General features: G+C 40.5%; 1 protein-coding gene across 1 annotated transcript in view; it reads right to left on the bottom strand.

Annotated features, from left to right (window-relative positions):
* The window catches only part of LOC137645802 (proteasome assembly chaperone 2), a 234,476-nt gene that overhangs the window by 94,065 nt on the left and 119,518 nt on the right, over window positions 1-20,893 (bottom strand). The window contains exon 5 of the mRNA XM_068378749.1: window positions 14,734-14,835. Coding sequence (XP_068234850.1) covers window positions 14,734-14,835 — 102 coding nt within the window. The remainder of the gene's footprint in view (window positions 1-14,733; window positions 14,836-20,893) is intronic.

Below are 20,893 nucleotides of genomic sequence, written 5' to 3'. Positions count from 1 at the left end.
CAGTTATAAGATATATCAAATAGAGTTGTGCTCTTCTCACTGTACTTAGTGTGCTATATAACCAGTCCCCAATGGTTTAAGCATGTAAAATGGCATGTGCACTAAATACCCTCTACAGTTGGGCCCCTTCAACTGTACGTTGTGGCGAGAAGGGGTTATATAGTGTGTAGCTGTGGCTGAGCGCTGAATTCCCTCAACTGTTCCTTCTGGCGGAAGATGGTTCTAGCGTGTAGTTGTGTGAGTGCTGAACTCAAAGCGAGGGCGAGTAATAAGGTAAGCTCGTAGATGGTAGTGCTCTGAGGCCTGAGCTCCTCTATCCTCTAACCTTACTGGGTGAGGGGTTAAGTGAGCTAGCACATTAAGCTCATCATTCTCTTATAAAAGAACAGAAGTTTCTCCCTCATAAGACTTTGAAACTGAGGCCAGGACCTGAAGTTCCTGGCCTTTTAAAGCTTTATAAGCTTTGTTGTGTCTCAAATAGATGCAATGTAGGTAATAACCCCGAAGAGATATAGCTTCTGAGAGGTTTTTTCCTTGTAAGAAATTGCAAACCATGAGGCACACATCCCGAGGCTTTGGCTGCATAAAGATCCAAGAGCTTTGCTAGGTCTCTGCGGTCGGCAGGCATCACCATCTGCGGCAATAACCCCCATGGGAAGGGGATTTGCTCAAGAGACTTGTTTTGTATCCAGAGAGTACAATGGCGATGAGCAGGAACTGTAAGTATTCACTTAACTCCTTTTCTGTCAAGCTCCGACGAACTTGCGGGGAATGGATGAATCTAATCCCATCGGAGGAATCCTTGGGAGGGGAAATTATCCTATTCAGTCTGCCTCTGCTCTCCTTCCTACGATGAACCTATAGGAACGAAGATGAGCAGAAGTATTGTAACACTTACGAAAACCATTCCGTATTGAAGGAAAGAGGAAAATATGACACATTTGAAAGTAATTTGTATTTCTCCTAACGATATAAACTTGTAGAAATTAATAGGGATTATACTTTTGATGAAGCTGGAAGACTAGCCATGACACTTTTAGTGAGGTGTAACCATCCTACCGCTAGTTTGTGGGTGGGTAGGAGGGTTAGCCGGCTACCCTGCTGACACATACACCTGTGTTGTCTCGTCATTTTTCTTTGCAGACAGGACTTACCGGGGGACAGGGAATGGCGGGCCAATTTGTATAAATAGGTACAGGTTTGTATCGTTAGGAGAAATACAAATTACTTTCAAATTTTTCATTCCTTCTGACACTAATACAAACCCTCGCTATTCATAGGGATCGACTCACTCCTTAGGAGAGTGAGTTCGAACCAACTGGCTGATCTTTAACCTGGGCTTTTCCTGTACATGCTCTGCACGTAACAGGGAGAAACCCTGGTTGTGGTACCCGATGTGGTAATATCCCTGACTGGTGCATGACATTGTGGTTTGAGTCCTGCTCAAATTCATTAATTTCTTTGCTTGTTGCAACCTCACCATCCTTGTGAGCTAAGGATGGGGGATTTGAGGGGAGCCTATAGGTCTATCTGCTGAGTCATCAACAGCCACTGCCTGGCCTTCCTTGGTCCTGGCTTGAGTGAAGAGGGACTTTGGGTGCTGATCATGTGTATATAACTGAGCAATCTGTGTGATTGTGTGATACTAGCAACGTGACTAGTCTAGGTAAAAATTTGCAGGACCGTAATAATCATAGAATCAACCATAGACGTTACTCAATCCCACCACGCCAAGGGGTATAAGAAATAAATATAAATATATACTAAGCTACAACCCTAGTTGGAAAAGCAAGATGTTATAAGCCCAGGGGCCCCAACAGGGAAAATAGCCCAGTGAGGAAAGGAAACACGGGAAAAAAAAAGTATTCTAAGAACAGTTACAACATTAAAATAAATATTTCCTATATAAACTAAAAACTTTAACAAAACAAGAAGAGAAATTATATAGAATAGTGTGCCCCAGTGTACCCTCAAGCAAGAGAAGTCTAACCCCAGACAGTGGAAGACCGTGGTACAGAGGCTATGGCACTACCCAAGACTAGAGAACAATGGTTTGATTTTGGAATGTCCTCCTAGAAGGGCTGTTTACCATAGCTAAAGAGTCTCTTCTACCCTTACCATGAGAAAAGTAGCCACTGAATAATTACAGTGCAGTAGTTAACCCCTTGGGTGAAGAAGAATTGTTTGGTAATCTCAATGTTGTCTGGTGTATGAGGACAGAGGGGAATCTGTTATGAATAGGCCAGACTATTCAGTGTATGTGTAGGCAAAGGGAAAGGGAACCACAACTAGGATCCAATGAAGTACTGTCTGGCCACTAAAAGGAGCCCCATAACTCTCTAGAGGTAGTATCTCGATGGTGCCCTGGCCAACCTACTACCTACTATGGGGATGTAATAAGTATATCTCTCAACAGGTTATACAAGGGAAATAGTTTTACCTGTAGACAGTGGAGGCCAGCTTTGCAGAGTACTGTGGGAGCTGTTAGCCCACAGGGGAGAAAATGAAAGAGCCAGTCATTCTTTGTTATTCATCTCAGACTTAGACATGGTTAAACTCTGCCCTCCACCATCTGCTACTCATCCATCAAGGAGCCTGAGGTATTTAAACCATTTATTGTGTAGCCACTAAAGGATCAATGGAGAACATCTCTATATTCCCGTGGGTCACATCTTGCAAGAAGTGGTGGTGAAGGTCATTTGACCTCCGCTGACATGGCCTGCGTTACAGAGAAGTTTTCATAAACACTTGGGCGTACTTCTGCCCTTAACGTTATGACCTCTAGGTCCCCTCTATGAGAAGGATCCGGATTCAATGCTTGGTTCATGACTTTGCAAATCCAAGCCGATATCATGTTCCTGGTATACTTTTCTTGACCTTCTCCAAGCTGACATAGAGTGCTGACATTCGGGGGCGAGCTCCTGTACTTCTCTTGAAATAGCACCTCAATTTCCCCCCTGGTATAGTAGGCGTTGGTCTGGATCATTGGTCAAGCTACCAAGGACTCCCAATCCAAAGGGCCCAAAGGGCTCGAATCTGAGATCCAAACTGACAAAAACAAAGTCGAGTATTACCTGGTCCATTGTTGTGAATGAGAGACATTAAAGGAGGCCCATGGGATTCATCGACTCTCTTGGCCGAGGCTAACTAATTCTAATTGGCGTCCTGGGTTGTAGGGGGGTACTCTTCGGGGACCAAAGGGAGTGAACCATGCTCTGCGAAGGAGGTCTCCCTTCCGACTGAGGGCAGGTGGGCTTGAAACTCTGTATGAAGAGGCGATGTTGATGCAGAGGAAAGGTTAATTCCTTTTGGACTGAAGGTGAGGCTCAAGGACAAGCAGTGGCCTTTTATTGCTGAGGCCTAGAGAAGTTTTTCCTCCCAAAGGTAAACAAGGAACTCCGCTATTACTGGAATAGTGGGAACGAGGGGAGAGGTACCCTTTCCATGACACCAACTACAGAAAACAGTCCACTTGGGCTGGTGGACTGAAGCCGTAGATCTACCCAGGTACAGTATCCAGACATCCTCCTCGCAACCTAGTGCAAAAAGGCCTATCTGAAAAAGGTGCTGGATAGTCTCCAGGCAAGAAGTCACAGCAAAGCTATGGCTCTGTGAAGGATGTTCACATGTGGCTGTTAGAGTAGATCATGCCATGGAAGGAATTTTTCTGGGACTTGCGTTAACAGCTGAAGAAGGTACGGGAACCTTCCCGCAGATATCAAGTGGAGCTATGAGGGTCATTGTCAGGTTGTGGATGATCTTGCCTTGTTAAGCACCTTTGTCCTCAAGTAGCGTAGGGGAAAAAATGCCTAGAACTATGATGTTAGCCCCCCATTGCTGAATGCAATCTGGCATGTAGCCTGGCGATCCGGGGCTGGGGAACAGTAGGGAGGATGCTCATTGTTCGGGGATGTCGTGAAGAGATCCACTGTCAGGACACTCTTCAACATCAGGACTTTGTAGACCACTAGAAGATGCAAAGACTGCTCCAGGGCCACTATCTGAGTGGCTCTGCTCAGAAGATCATCAGTACATTCCTTATCCATAATGAATTGAGCTGATACTGAAACAGAGTTGTCTTCTGCTCATTAGCCTACCATGCTAGAAGACAGACGTGTTGCAAAAAAGAAAGAAAAAAAAACGGTACCACCTTGTTTGTTCTACATGAGTCACAACTGTCGTGGTGTCATTCGCCAATGACACTGAGTGACCCACCACGGAATGAGGTACTCTCATCTCGAGGAGATTTAAATGATGGTACTATCTGGACTCTGACCAGAGCCAGGAGGCTGACTGGTACAGCATGTGGCCCTTCCCCATTTCTTTGATGCATCCGAAAGGAGCGTCAAATCCTAGGAAGGGACGAGGAGGTAGATCCCTCAGTGGAGATTCTCATTTGTTAACCATCTTCTCAGGTCTATCTCCTGCCTGGGTCCCATAGAGACCAGAGAAAAAGGGAAATCTCTCGAGCTGCACCACATGGGATCTGACTGCCCCTGAAGAGGTTGGATTCGAAGGCGTCCGATGCGGGTCTGTCGAACCAGAGTGAAACGGTGACGCATGAGACGTAACCACTGCTGGCTGAAAGTGCATCGCATTGAAGGCAGAGACTAACGCCATCTTCCGCCTTGGACCACGTCGTTCTGCAGAAAACTTCTGCAGGCTGATGACTATGAACATGGCCAGATAGTACTACATTGGATCCTTCTCTCTGGTTACGGTTCATTTTCCCTTTGCCTACATACACACTGAATAGTCTGGCATATTCTTTACATATTCTCCTCTATCCTCATACACCTGACAACACAGATTACCAAACAATTCTTCATCACCCAAGGGGTTACTGCACTGTAATTGTTCAGTGCCACTTTCCTCTTGGTAAGGGTAGAAGAGACTCTTTAGCTATGGTAAGCAGCTCTTCTAGGAGAAGGACACTCCAAAATCAAACCACTGTTCTCTAGTCTTGGGTAGTGCCATAGCCTCTGTACCATGGCCTTTCACTGTCTTGGGTTAGAGTTCTCTTGCTTGAGGGTACACTCGAGCACACTCTCCTATCTTATTTCTCTTCCTCTTGTTTTGTTAAAGTTTTTATAGTTTATATAGGAGATATTTATTGTTGTTACTCTTCTTAGAATATTTTATTTTCCTTTTTTCCTTTCCGCACTGAGCTATTTTCCCTGTTGGAGCCCCTGGGCTTATAGCATACTGCTTTTCCAACTAGGGTTGTAGCTTAGTAAGTAATAATAATAATAATAATACCCATCTCTGATAAGGAGGCAGGGATATCTCTCGAAATTTACTTCAATCCTCAGATCATGGTAAACTCAAGGAGTTGTCTTGGTGGTGATGAAGGAAAGCCACCGAAGTTAGGATCAGCCAATCGTCCCGAAGTCCGATACCGATCCTGTGGGTCAAAGTTGACACTAAAGGTAAAAACTCTTGTGAAAACCTGATGTGCAGTCAAAACCGAAGCTGCGCACATTGTCATGGTATGACTGTATTTAAAGATACTTTCTTGATGATGGATGTCCTGGAATCTAGGAGTATAAGTCCTTGTGGTTGAACACGCAGAGAAAGTCCTGTGGACTAACTGCATGTTTGACCATATGCCTTCTCCTCGTCAAACACCAAAAAGACATAAACCCCCGAGTCCAGGAGTCTGACTTAATGTTTGGATTCGTGTAGATTAAAGAGAGAACTGCCCTCACACCTCAACAGAAGGGAGGATGAGATGTGCATGCTTTTGTAACTGAGCTGTAGATCTCTCTTCCATCTCGAAAAGAGAAGAGTACTTTGTATTCGTGGGAGTGGGTTACCTACTACGGGGCAAACCTTACTCGAGGACGAGAAAGGAGTTAACCCTAGAGAAGTACATTGGTCGATGGGTAAACTCAGGCTGAAGTAGAGGATCATAGTCAGATGGTTGGAGAACAAGACCGAGATCAGGCTAAGGGTTGGTCATATAAGCCTTTTCAGAGGAGGATCCCGCGGCTGGAGGGATGAGGTTGCTCTTATAAGTGCCAAGGAGGCATAGGCCAATGGAGACAGGGAGCAAGAGAAGAGGAATCCTCCTATCTAAGTTGCTCTAGTCGTAGCATAAGCATGAGCTTAGTTTGATCCCATAGACCAGAAGGAAAGAAAAAAAAGAGTAACCCCGCGGGGTTATGTCTCCCGATGCAGGTGTGAACGGCATAGGGGAAGATCCGAGGAGTAGGCCCAAAACATGACAGAGATCCGAATAGTTCTTGAATTTGTGGAGGAAAGAAGCAAATAATCCCAAAGGATTATGTTCACAAGATTCGTTACGAATCATAGGAAAAAGGCAGCATAGGTGATAGGTCAGAAGATTCCTGTTGTGGCAACCGGTGTGTAAAACTATTTTCTGGAGGGTGCGTATAGGTTAGGGAGGGACTCCTTCAGGAGTTATGTGGTGCGTTAAGAACGATATTTCGTTAACGCCAAAGGTACACTTGTCGTATCGGACTACATGGCAGTTCTGTTGTAAGTGGTCGAACACGATGCGTAGGTGACGGCGGTGTTCCTCTTTGGCGGAAGAGAACACAAGTATGTTGTCCACAGAGGGCAGGCGCAACGAATGAGTGCCTTATCAATGAAGGTGTCAGCTTGTAAGGAAACATATACCAAAAGATGATGGAAGGGAAGAGGTAGCAAGCAGAAAAGGCGACTTTGTCCCTGCTGCACACGGCACATCAGCCCACCAGTAGTAGAAGGAGTAGTACTAGTAGTAGTCGCTGTGCGAGGAAAATGTTTGTGAGCGGTGACAAGGACTGGAGACCTGATGAAGAAGAAGAAAGCACCAGGAACCGAAAACACTGATGCTTGTGCTATAGCCTGCCATCAATGGAGAGTGCAGGGTTAGGTTCCAGGAAGGGATTGCTACTACCTCAACTGCATGTCGTGGGAAGCACTACCAAAGTAGTGCAAATCAAGGAGACCAAAGGATGATGATCTATGTCGTCTAAATGAGGATACTAGTATCTCTAATGAACAGAGGAGACACTCACTGGGAAGAGCAAAGTGCTTGTTTGAAGTGAAGATCACAGATGGTAGAGTTCAGCGATCCTCCCCCCGAAGAAGTTCTCTGTCCAATAAAGCTGGAAATAACACACCAGGGATGTGGCTTCAGAGATTCTCCGGAGGCCGTTGGTGAATCTACCCGTAAGTCAATTAGTGAAAGATAGAGAGTAACTTTACCTAGGAAAGAAAAGTAGCAAGCTGAGACGTGTGACACTAAATAGTGTTCATACCATAGGATGTGACGAGCAGCCTGAAGAAGTAGAAGAAGATTGGAACCGAGCTGATACTGGGAACAAGCTGAACTGGGTTGCCTCATTGTAGATGCTGAAGAGTTGGGGGTTCATAAGTAGAGGGAACGTCAGGTGCTGGAAGCATATGCTGGAACACCAGCAACCTGTAAGACAGCTGAAGAGAAATGATCATGAGCTGATGAGAGATGATCACGAGTTAGTGAACGGTGATCACGAGGTGACGAGTGACGATCACAAGCTGACAGCAATTGTCGGCGATTGCGAGCTGATGGATGATCATGGATGATTGTCAGCTGATGGTTTAGCTGTAGCAGGATTGGGTGCTGACGTCAGCTTTTTACGTTCCCGAGATTTGTTCTCCTCTGGTGCAGTTGTTGTTTAGAACTCTTCAGAGTTTCTTCAGGTAACCCCTTCACAGGGAACCTAGAAATAAGCTTCGGCTTCGTTTCTTAGGTAACAGTCGATGTCAACCTTCAATTTGAGCTAGAGCTTGTTGAGAGGAAGCACAGAGTGCTGCCCAGAGGTTAGCTTCCAAGTGTTGGAACTTTACATTCCAAAGAGTGTCCCTCCACCAACTACTGTTCAACAATCTTGTGGGTAGAGCTGCTGACAGCAGCAACAGATGCTGGTTACCTTTCCTGTCTGCGGAAGAGACTTCCATCACCTGCTAGGTCTCCCCTTCAGTGGATTCCTCCGGTAGAAATTGGATTCGTCCATTCCCCGTTCTTTCTCTTTGGGAGCCAACATCATCGCCAATATAAAAAATGTAAAGACATTGATAAAAAATAAAGAAATATAGCAACTCCTCTAATTCTCGTTTTCAAATTGGCTGGTCTCATGACTGGTTTGTCCAGATCCCTTGGGGCTTCATTATAGAAGTTCATAATAAAGCAAAACAATGTTTAGTTTTGTAGGTAGTATTGTAGGTTGGCCAGGGCACCAGCCACCCATTGAGATAATACTGCTAGAGAGTTATTGGGTCCTTTGACTGGCTATACAGTACTTCATGGGATCTTTCTCTTTGGTTAGGCTCATTTTCCCTTTGCCTACACTTACACCAAGTTGTCTGGCCTATTCTTTACATATTCTCCTCTTAACCCATACACCTAACAACATTGAGATTACCATCCAATTCTTCTTCACTCAAAAGGTTAGCTACTGTACTGTAATTGTTAAGTGGTTACTTTCCTCTTGATAAGGGTAGAATTGACTCTTTAACTATGGTAAGCAGCTCTTCTAAGAGAAGGACACTCCAAAATCAAACCATTGTTTTCTAGTCTTGGGTAGTGCAATAGCCTGTGTACCATGGTCTTCCACTGTCTTGGGTAGAGTTCTCTTGCTTAAGGGTAAATTCAGACACACTATTCCATCTTATTTCTATTCCCTTGTTATTCAAAAAATGTTATAGTTTATAAATGAAAGATTGATCTTAACATTGTTGCTGTTCTTAAAAAGTTTTATCTATTTCCTTATTCTTTTTCCTCATTAGGCTATTTTCCTTGTTGGAGCCCTTGGCCACATAGCCTAGGTCATGGTAAAGCCTAAGGACAGAAGTAATTCTCAGCTCTAAATTCCAGTAATAGAGAAAGAATGGCCGGCTCCTCAGCAGAAAACGCAGCCATCACTAATAGACTTTGAAACTCACAAGCCCTTTTTGTTTATGCCGAATTCAACAAGAACCAGGTCTTGTTTGTTAAAAACCACTAACCTATTCTATCCAAAGGCTTGTATGGTTTCCTAAAATATAGTAGGACCAATTTCAAATTTTACCATACTGGGTACGATGCAATGGGGTTTGCAATAATAAAGGACCTAATAGCATCTTATATGGCAGTGCTAGTGGATAGGTCTAGTCCACATGTTGCTGAATCAAAGGTAAATAAGACCAAAACTTTTGATGGAGGGGACCAAAGACATTTTTAACACAAAAACTTAGAAATCTAATAATTTTATGCAAAGATGTATCATTTGCAGAAATACCACCCCATTTACACCGACTGTAATAAGTAAACAACTTACGATGGTACTGATTGTTGATGAAATGCCTTCTAGCAGCTATAATACAAAGCTTACACAGATTGAACACCCCATTTTAATCAGAAGAGGCAACAGTGTGTCTCCAAGCAATCAAGCAAAGCATTAAGTGGTTTTTATGTGTAGTAGGTTGGCCAGGGCACCAGCCGCCCGTTGAGATACTACCACTAGAGAGGTATTGGATCCTTTGACTGGCCAGACATTAATGCATTGGATCCCTCTTTCTGGTCACGGCTTATTTTTTCTTTGCCTACACTTACACAGAATAGTTTGGCCTATTCTTTACATATTCTCGTCTTTCCTCATACACCTGACAACAATGAGATACTTAACACTTATTCACCCAAGGGGTTGATTACTGTACTGCAATTTGTTCAGTGTACTTTCCTCTTGGTAAGGGTAGAAGAGACTCTTTAGCTGTGGTAAGCAGCTCTTCTAGGAGGACACTCCAATATTAAACCGCTGTTCTCTAGTCTTGGGTAGTGCCATAGCCTCTGTACCATGGTCTTCCACTGTCTTGGGTTGGAGTTCTCTTGCTTGAGGGTACACTCAGGCACACTATTCTATCTTATTTTTTTTTCTTCCTCTTGTTTTTTTGAAATGGTGTGTTGGGCAGGCTTAATAGAAGGGCCATGGATGCCTGGTGGTTTATCAAGAGGTTGTCTTTTCCTTTTTCTGATTCTTTTTCTTCTCAAACCCATCCTTACTGTCCTCCCTTCAGTTGAAGTGGCTATCCTGGAGGGTATTTAGCCTTGCATGGTGTATCGGCTCCTCCATGTTGACCAGTTTTTCCGACTTTTTACTATAGTCTATGGGTATCATCAATCACTTTGTTTATAATTCTGTACGTATTGTTTTTGTTATAATTCTTGTTAATCTAGTTTATAAGTATGATGTCTCTTTTTTATTTCTATTAATTCTTATGCTGTCTGGAGACATTGAGCGAAATCCGGGACCAGTACGTCCGAGATTTCGTCAATGTCGTCTTCTGTATTGCAATATTCGTGGTCTTCATGCAAATATCCAAGACCTTACAGTTGCGTCCAGACAGTATGATATTCTTTTGTGCTCAGAAACTTTGGTTTCTAATATGAGGCACTCATCTGAGCTCCTTATAACTGGTTTTAAGAAGCCAATAATGTTGAAACGTGATGCCATCCCTAGGGCCAGGGGAATGGCGGTGTATATTAGGACCGAGTACCCTGCTTCTCATAAGTCCTGCTATCAATGTGGATGTCATGAGATTCAGGTAATAAAAGTTTGTGGCAGGTATAACAACTTTTATTTATGTTCGATCTACCGGAATCCAGAGATGGATGATTCTATCTTCGATTGTCTTCTTACCATTATGGCTAAGATACAAGAAGATGATAGAAAGGCTTCTTTTGTCTTTGTTGGTGATTTTAATGCTCACCATAGGGAGTGGTTAAGTTCTATCTCTCCTACCGATTGCCATGGCTTAAGAGCTTTAGACTTTGCCTCTGAATCAGGCTGTGAGCAAATCATAAATGAAGCTACTCACAGGTCTGGTAATTGCTTGGACCTCGTATACACTGACTCCCCTGGCGTTATAACTGGTAAGGTTGGTTCTCCAGTCGGGACATCTGATCATGCCTTGATTTCATTATTAGTGAAGACTGAGAAGCCTGTCTCTGATATATCATATTCTTGTAAAATTTATATGAAATCCCACGCAGACTGGAATGGGATTTTACATGATCTTTTGTGCTTGAATTGGTCACAATTATATAGTAGTGTAGATCCTGTTGTCCCTTTGAATGAGAATCTAGTCAACATAATTGATAGGCGTATCCCTTCTCGTGTGCTAAGGTACCGAGTGAAGGACAAACTGTGGTTCAATGATGATTGTAGACGTGCTTTTTTGGAGAAGCAGGAGGCCTATCAACTTTGGAAGGGTAACAGATCAGATTTGACCTGGAACAACTATACTCAGCTTCGAGATTTTGCTCAGAGAGTTTATGCCTCAACTGAAAAGGAGTACAATTTAACCATAAAAGAAACACTTTCTGGTACAACTCAGGAACATAAATGGTGGTCTACCCTTAAATCTACACTCTTTGGTGTAGATGCAACAGTTCCTCCTTTACTTAAACCAGATGGCTCAGTCACTCACTGTCCAAAGGAAAAGGCAACCCTTTTGGCTGATGTTTTTGACAGTAAAAAGAGTAATGAAAAACTTGAACTTCCTCATTCCTGTTTTCCTGAGGCTAAACTAACTAGTTTAGCTTTTCGATCTCGTGAGATTAAAGCTCTGTTGATGGACCTTGATGCTTATGGAGGTGTAGACCCAAATGGTATTTTTCCTTTGTTTTTTATAAAGACAGCAGATTTCTTAGCTCCAAAGTTATCTGTTATTTTGTGCAAGTTAGCAAGAAGAGGAGCTTTTAGCACTAATTGGAGAATTGGTAATGTTACTTCTCTATGTAAATGTGTTTGTGGTAGCTCAAGTCCCACTGATTACCGCCCAATTTCCATAACTCCAATATTATCTAAAGTTTTTGAACGTCTTCTGGCAAAACGTCTTAATAGGTTTGCTGAAGGTAATCATCTACTCCCTAGTTTGCAATTTGGTTTTCGTAAAGGCCTTGGAGCATGTGATGCCCTTCTTACAATCTCCAATGCTGTACAGAAATCCCTTGATTGTGGTCGGGAAGTTCGTATGATTGGCCTTGATTTTAGTGCTGCCTTTGACCGTGTTAATCATGAGGCCCTTGTTTTCAAACTGAAACAGTTGGGAGTGGGTGGGTCGTTTCTTAACATTATTATTGATTTTTTAAGTAATAGATCCCAAAGAGTTGTTGTTGATGGGCACCATAGTGATTATAGGAATGTGATATCTGGTGTTCCACAGGGTAGTGTTCTTGGCCCATTACTTTTTATACTACATACACATGACATGTGGTTTGGCCTAGAAAACAAGCTTGTTGCATATGCAGATGATGCTACTCTGCATCAATTCCATCCCCTGAATGTAGATCTAGGGTTGGTGAATCCCATAATAAAGATTTAGCTAGAATTAGTGCATGGTGCAAATTATGGGGTATGAAGTTGAATCCTAACAAAACTCAAAGTATGATTGTAAGTAGGTCAAGGACGGTGGTTCCTCAACATCCGGATCTCAGTATTGATAATGTTTCTTTAAATATGTATGACTCTTTCAAAATTTTAGGTGTGATTCTCGACAGTAAATTTACTTTTGAGAAACATATAAGGTCTGTGTCTTCTTCAATTTCACAAAAAATAGGCTTATTGAGAAAGTCTTTCAAGATTTTCGGTGATCAATCTATTCTGAAGAAGTGTTTTAATTCTTTCATTCTACCTTGTTTTGAGTATTGTTCTCCTGTCTGGTCTTCAGCTGCTGATTCTCATCTTAATTTGTTGGACAGAAACTTACGGTCTATTAAATTTCTTATTCCTGATCTAGATATTGATCTCTGGCACCGTCGTTCAATTAGTTCATTATGCATGTTGCATAAGATTTTTCACAACTCTGACCATCCTTTACATTCATATCTCCCTGGACAATTCTATCCTGTTCGTAATACTAGGCAGGCAGTTAATTCTAATAGCCAGGCCTTCTCCATCACGAGGCTCAATACTACGCAGTACTCTAGAAGTTTTATTCCAGCTGTGACCAAGTTGTGGAATGATCTTCCTAATCGGGTGGTTGAATCAGTAGAACTTCAAAAGTTCAAAGTTGGAGCAAATGCTTTTTTGTTGACCCGGCGGACATAGTCTTTTTATAGTTTATTTATGACATATTTGTTTTTGATGTTGTTGATAGTTTATTATATGACATGTCTGTTTTGACGTTGTTTCTTATTTTAGAATGATTTATTATTAATTTGTTCTCTTCATTTATTTATTTCCTTATTTCCTTTCCTCACTGGGCTATTTTTCCCTGTTGGAGCCCCTGGGCTTATAGCATCTTGCTTTTCCAACTAGGGTTGTAGCTTGGATAGTAATAATAATAATAATAGATATGTAAATAAGGTTATTAGAAAAGATCTGCTTTGCACAGCTTTGTGATTGGGAATTATGTCAACAATGGCCACAGTTCTTGGAACCACTCTCTCTGAAGAAATACAGAGCTATTAGTGTGATTCAGGCAATTTTTTGTGTCACAAGAACTTGTTGATGACTTAGCAAATCATGGTGAAAATGCATAAATGTCTAGCTTGGTCCACTCCTATTGCATGGTATCTACCACCCAATCAAGAGATCTTGTATTGGGAGACAGAATACTTCCAGCTTCCTGTTGACAGAGGTTGGTAATAAAGTCTACTGTTGGCCTCTCTCACACCTTCCATAAATTCTGACACACCTGAGGGTGTACAGATGAATACACAGATAAAAGCTAGCTCTTTTGAATTGGCTGGTCTGCTATTACATTCTATTCACATAGGAGGAACGGTGGCAGCAACTTGATGTCCCACTCTTCTGTCCAATAAAACAGATCCTGTTAAAGGAACAGGGTATTTGACTTGGTACTTTCCTCTTATTTTATGTCCAACAGTGCAGTTGTATTATCCAAATGGTGGGCTCAAAGTTTCACTGAATTCACTATACCTTTCAGCACTGACAGTTGATATATAAGTGTTCATGTTCTGTACAGATCCCAAGTAAATGTCAATCTTTCAAGGTCACACCCCTCCCCACCACTGAGGTTTCAAAAAGCAAGATGTCTGGTATCTGCATCTCCAAATTTTCCCCTTGAAAATAGGTGCTGCTGACAACTCCATGTGAGAATGAATGACTGGTCATTAAAGTGAGGGATCAAAACTGTCTTGGATTATATCCAACTGCAGTATAAATGAACCTCACCCTCAGTCTTGCAAATGGGATGAACTTCTCTATGAATGGCATTGTTCCTAAGAGGGAAATCCACTTGTAGGCTGATATTCTTTCCCCTGAGAAATTATGTAAGATTTTTAGGTAAAACAAACCTTTTTTGGTGAATGGGGAAAACAGGAAGGAACCAAATTTACCATCAACCCAATAATAAAACAAAGGAACATGCGATAGAAGAGATGTTGATGCTGACTATAAAGCCCAGAAGATATCAAGTTCCCCAGTAATCATTGAGAGTTCATAAGGTTCTGTCTTGATAAATTTAGAATCAGTAAATTGTCCAGAAACAACATGACTGATGCCCAACATGTGCAACCACTCGGCAACCAGAATTAAATAAATAATTCTAACAACATAGAGTACATTTACAAATGACAAACTAAAACAAAACTATGAAGCTTTTATGAATTATAAACTAAGAGTGGCAGGAAAATGAAGATTAATGATAAAATCTACATTTAGTTTCTTTAAGGTAGATAGCAGTGCACTACATATGAGTAATGAACTAATCTAAAGAACCATAAATCAGAAATCCTACCATATTTCCATGAAGTGTTTAACAAATCCAGTTCCAGATAAAAAACGATATTTTCCTCCGAATTCATCTTCACGCTCTTCTAACTCACTTCCTCCTAGTGACCTAAAACACACATTGTTAAACATTATTTCAAGTTTCACAAACATAATTTTACTGTACTATCATAACATTGCAATACCAACATGTCTATAAAAGACCAGGAATAAAAGTGCTGAATCATAACTTGTAAATCAAATAAAATGAGGTCTGTTTTCAGGATGGAACCAATTTCTTAAACAAAAAAACTGTAATATTACTGTATTCTATACCTACAAATCATTGCCTTACCTTAGTCAAAATCATCTAACTTTGCAGTATAGTTTCATCCACTGCTTACAAGCTTCCCTTGTGATTTGTCAACTCTCAAAATGTGGATGACATTAGACTTCTAAATTCCAAATGATTACCAGTATGGGATTATCTCTATTGGATTATGTTTTCTCTGTGCATGATAACAACACAGATTTTATGTCACCAGAGCAATGAAAAATACAATTCGTCCTCTGCTAAAAGAGATACTCATTTATATTATTGTCATTATGAAAATCTTGGAGTTATTGTGATGATGCACCTTGCCTTTTTTAATTATGAACAATCCTAAATAAACATACAATATTAAGAAGCTTATATAACCAATACTTGCATAGACTGCATTTCAAATGGAGCATACACTTAAATAAGTAATTTCAAATTTTGGAGAATTAATTCATTTTAGGCTTGCATTATCAAATAATATTATTACAGTTCAGATAGATAGACATTACCAGCTTTAAGATTGACATCTCCTCACCTCTCTCACGCAACCCAGTGTATTGTTGTTGAAAGTGTCTAGTACGTTTAAAGCGTCTTCTCCCAAGTGACTCTGTGCCTCAAAGCAAATGGTGTGTCAAAAAGCTACGCAAGATGAAACGATGACTTCGAATTCATTGTATTAGGGTAAGTGTTGGCATTGTATAAAGTTTTTGGTAATTGGCCCTGTAGAAAAGGTAGATTTTGTATTGTGATCTGGTTATCTATTTTTCATTAAGTGTCAAACTTGAATATTTAATTTCAAGCTTTTGTATAATATACATTAAACTATTTCTTTTCTTATTCTAAGGTTTATTCAGATATAATAGTTCAAGTCAAGTTAATATATAATTTTTAGATCGAAATACTTTTGTCTCAATCTATGTTTTGTTCAGACTTAATTTTATCCAGTGACTTATTTTGTTATTATGTAAATTCTTTTCAAATTGTTGTAATTTATATAGAATACATTTATTTTTTTTAAAGAGTGTATCATTCCAATCACCATTTTTTTAGAATTAGATTCTGCTGGTTTCCTGTTATGAACCACCGTAAACTTTAAATACGTCTTAATAATAGTTAAGAGTAATTACCCAAATTAGTTTTGAGTGTACTTTGGATATTCAGTGCTTTAATTTAATTGTCTCAGAATTTGTGTATTAATGTTTTAAAGTGTAACAGTTTTAATGCAAAAGCAAACAAGTGAGTTTTAGAGAGGTTGATTAACTTGCCAATCGTAATATATATAATATCATATGTTTGGTTCCCAGTCACGAGCCATAGTAGAATATATTTTTAGTGTCCAGACCTGGGAGCCATTATCATATAACAGTATGTAAATATATACTGTGTGTGTATGAATGTATTGTGGAGAACAATTTTTATAATTAATTGTTTGAGTGGGACTTAATCCAGGAAAGTCTCCCTACGTCGGTTACTCAAAGATCAACAGGGGAGGATAAGGAGCATTTACACTCAGGGCACAAACACCCTGCTAATAACTTTACTACCGTAGTTTACTACCCCTCACTCTTAAATGCAAAAAAGGTAATTGTACTGTCCAGAGGCCGGAGAACTCCACACGTGAAAATAAAAGTAATGTAATGGCCTACTCTAGTTTTGTCAGGTCTATGGTCATCTACACTCTTAAGCTCTGTTTTGGCTCCGTCCAAGTGACCCCAGTGAGATGCTGGACAGGAATCTTACGTTAAGTTAATAGAGACAATAACAAAAATGGGAGCAGTGATGTAAAGTAAAGTTATGTTTAAAGATATCGATCTTTACCTTCGAAGCAGATGGATTAACACAAAGTCGCTTGCTAACACACCCTTTTTCGAGTTACTTACTCCTTTTAAAATATCGGGTATATTGTCCGAAGATTAAATACTGTATTCATAATAGTCACAATGAAATAAATGGAGAAGTAGAAATACGAGGTTTAATTAACCTAATCTTGATTTATTTTACAAATTTACATTAAAAGAAATGGACATCTGAACAAACACAAATATGGTATCAAAATAAAAAGCAATTTAAAATAATAAAAATGGTTACTTAAGACACATGGTCTTCTGCAATGATCAATAATCAAAATTGGGTTGGACATGTGGCCCATGTGACCCAGACTGTGCTAGTCTCAAAAGCCAAAAATTATATCCAAGAAAAATATACACAATCCCACCGCACACAACCCAAAATATGTAATAGCCAGTTAACCTAATCAAGTTAGAATCGGTGATAAAATACCTTTCTTTTCAAGGTACCACATCAGCCTTGCATTGACCATCTTCTCCATGACTTTACATAAACAAGATGTCAATGCAATAGGGCGATAGTTTGCTGCTAAAAACTTGTCTTTACCGGGTTTTAAAAAGGCTAAAATAATGGCTAGTTCCCAAACACTAGGGTAACTATGATCATGCCATATTCTATTAATAATACTTAAAATAAATAGCTTTGTATTAAAATGTATATGTTTAATCATTGCATATGGAATTCCATTGAGTCCAGGGGCTGTATCATTGCAATGAGCAAGTGCGGAATCAAATTCTCTTTCAGTGAAAGGAGAATTATACGACTCTTCCCTTCTTGTTGCAAAATTTAAAATTTTCTTTTCTTCAGTGCTCCTATACTGGTGACCAGGAGCTCCTTCACACTTGCTGGATACTTTTGAAAAATGATTAGCCAGGGCATTGCTAACATCATTTGCTTCAGTTACATACTGGCCATTCACCCTCAACACTGGTGGTGGGTTAGGGGTGAATTTGCCAGCTATCTTTTTTACTTTCCTCCACACAGAAGATGGTGGTGTTCTACTGTTAATGGAGGAAACAAAAGACATCCATGACTGGCGCCTTGCTTCTTTCATGGCACGACGGAACTGTGCTCTACATTTCTTGTACACAATTAAATTCTCATCAGTTCTGCGTCTACGCAATCGTGTTAAAGATCTTCTTGAGGCTCTGTGGAGTGCAGTTAGTTCTGAAGACCACCACGGGACTGGTCGTCGTTTGAAGAACCCTGTTGTTTTTGGAATTGAATTGACTCCTGCTGTATGGAGAGTTCCATTCAGTAAGTCTATGGCATCATTGATATTTTCAACTTGTCCTGCATCCCCTCAATTTCGCTTAGTTCACGAAATTTATCCCAGTCCGCCTTGTCAAGATTCCATCGTGGCGATCCCTGTAAAGGTGGACCATTGTTGGTGTTTATAATGATTGGTGCGTGATCACTAGTATGCCAATCATCTAATGTTCTCCAATCGAAGTCGAGAAGGCAATTAGAGCTTACGATTGATAGGTCAATACATGACAAGGTACCTGTCTGGACATGAAAGTGTGTGGGCTCTCCTGTATTAAGGAGTCCCACATCTTCATTTTCCACAATTGATGATATGATATTTCCCCTCGTGTTTGCTAAAACATCACCCCACAAAGGGTGTCTACCATTCAAATCTCCAAGTAAAAGGAAAGGTTGAGGGGGTTGTTGAATCACCTCCACTAAGTTGTCATACAAAATGTTATCATTTGGAGGCAAGTACAGAGAACAAATTGTATATTTTCGCCCTATGTCGATCTGTACAACCACTGCCTGCAGAGGTGTACGAATAGACAGAGAAACTTGGGGAACATCTCGACGAACGTATATGAGACTTCCGCCATGGCTCCCCACTTGGTGATCATATGGTGTCCTATAACTAATGTATTCGCGAGGGCAAGGGGTATTATGATCAAGTTTGCTCTCCTGTAGACAAATAATTATGGGGGAATGCTCATGAATAAGGAGCTTAAGTTCTTCATATTTGGCCCTTAAACCCTGACAATTCCATTGCAAAATGGAGGAAAAAACTATGGTTTATAATTTGGTAGACCCCTTGGATGGAGTCTTCCCATTAGCAGTTTTTGATCTAACACTATTTTTTGGTGGTTTTATTAAAGAGGGTCTTGATAGATTGGGTTTAGAATTTATGATTTTCTTTTTGTCTTTTTGATCTGATTGTTGAGGAGGTTGGTGGACCTCCACTTGAATTTCCGATTTATTTAAATTGACTTCCAGATCAGAAATATCAACAGACAAATCATCATACTTATTTGACGTCGTAATTTTGATATTTCTTATGGAAGGGGGCGAGAGAGATGGTCTCTCTCTTTTCCGATTAGTAGGTTTTGAGCTACCAGGTTTTTGCACCTTCCCCAATACAGGTGCACCTGGTAACTTGGTGTCAGGTGGCATCTCCATCAAATCAGGCAAGGACATGGCCTGGGAGAGGTTAGTACTATTGTTGGTAATGGGGGACGAAGGCTGTACAGAAATGGGCAATGACCCATTTTTAATACGCTGTGGCAAAGCCTCAGAAGGCGATATGATTACCTTGTCATGCAGTACTTTATTATCAGAGGTTGTATTTCTTTTCTTAGGATTACTGGCAGTGCTAGGTGGGGTTGCTGTCTCCTGTGGTAAATTTACCTTTGATTTTAAGGCCTTTGCATAGCTGGTTGATTTATTCAACAGTCTTTTTGCATGTCCCACACTTATGTGTTCTAAACTTGATTTGTTTAGGGCAGCTTCCTCCAACTTATACAGTTCGCATCTCCTATCAGTTGATTTATGATTCAAATTGCAATTTGAACACCTGGCCTCAAGTGTACATTCTCCATGATAAGTTTTGGAGCAAATACCACACATTTTTCCATTTTTACAAACTTTGGATGGGTGTCCAAATTTAAAACAATTAAAACATTGCAGGGGCTTTTGTTTGAAAGGCCGAACTTTAATCCTTTCATTTTCAATAAAAATATGGAAAGGTACATCAGCATCCTGGAAAGTGAGTATAATCATTGAAGTTCCAGGAACCTTATGCACTTTCCATACATTTAATGGACACATAGAAAGTATCTCCTCCTCTGTAAATTCGTATAGGTCCTTATTAAAGACCACTCCCCTTCCATAACTAAAATTTAGATGAGGTTTCATTTCCAATGTAATTTTATCACTGCCTGTCTGTACGTTAGACAGTATTGCAGACTGAGTCGAAGATTTGGCATGGATGAGATAACTGTTCTTCCCAAAACGAGATATATCTCCAGGTGCTATGGTTCCTACTTTTTTTTGGATAAACTTACATATCTTAAAATAATTCCCTATTATCCCTTTAGATTCAGCTAAGAGCCACATTGGTGGTTTGGGTTTTCTCTGTGAAGGCATGGGTACATTTCTATCTTTTTCAAACCAATCAGCAGGTTTGTACACATCCAATTCCTTTGGGACCTTATCACAAAGAGCTCCCATGATGTTCAATTCGTTAATTTTGATACTACTAATATTACTTATGGCATTAAACGCCTCATCGTGACTTTCAAAAGATATCCAAGAGTCCCATTTTTCATCTCCAAGTGTCATCCTTATTTCCTTTATCAATCCATAGCACTCAAATGCTCTATATATATCATCATAATTTGTCTCTAATGGGATTTGGGAAACATGAAGGAATCGTAGTTTCTCTGTGTTACCCAAATTGCTAGATTTTTTAACATCAGTAGAGTGGTCCTTTTTAGTTCGAAGGTCGTCAACAGAGTTTTCCTTAATTACAGTAGCAGAAGTCGTCAACAGTGCCGGGGGAGAGTCAGCAAATCCAGGGGATGGGGAGTCAGTATTTGAAGGGTCCATATTTAAGGGTGGGATTTTCAGGTTTTTTATTGTTGTTTTGTTGGGGTACCTGCTTGAGAATTATAAGAAAGTATCATACGTTGGAAAGGAAATTTGCATTCTCCACTATCGGCACAATGAGAGCATACTTCCCCGATGGTCCACTCCATACCCTACCCGAAGGATA

This window comes from Palaemon carinicauda, chromosome 8 (assembly GCF_036898095.1).
Source record: "Palaemon carinicauda isolate YSFRI2023 chromosome 8, ASM3689809v2, whole genome shotgun sequence".
Taxonomy (NCBI): Eukaryota; Metazoa; Arthropoda; class Malacostraca; order Decapoda; family Palaemonidae; genus Palaemon; species Palaemon carinicauda.
The sequence above is the reverse complement of the archived record's forward strand: the minus strand, read 5'-3'. Positions and strand labels throughout refer to the sequence as shown.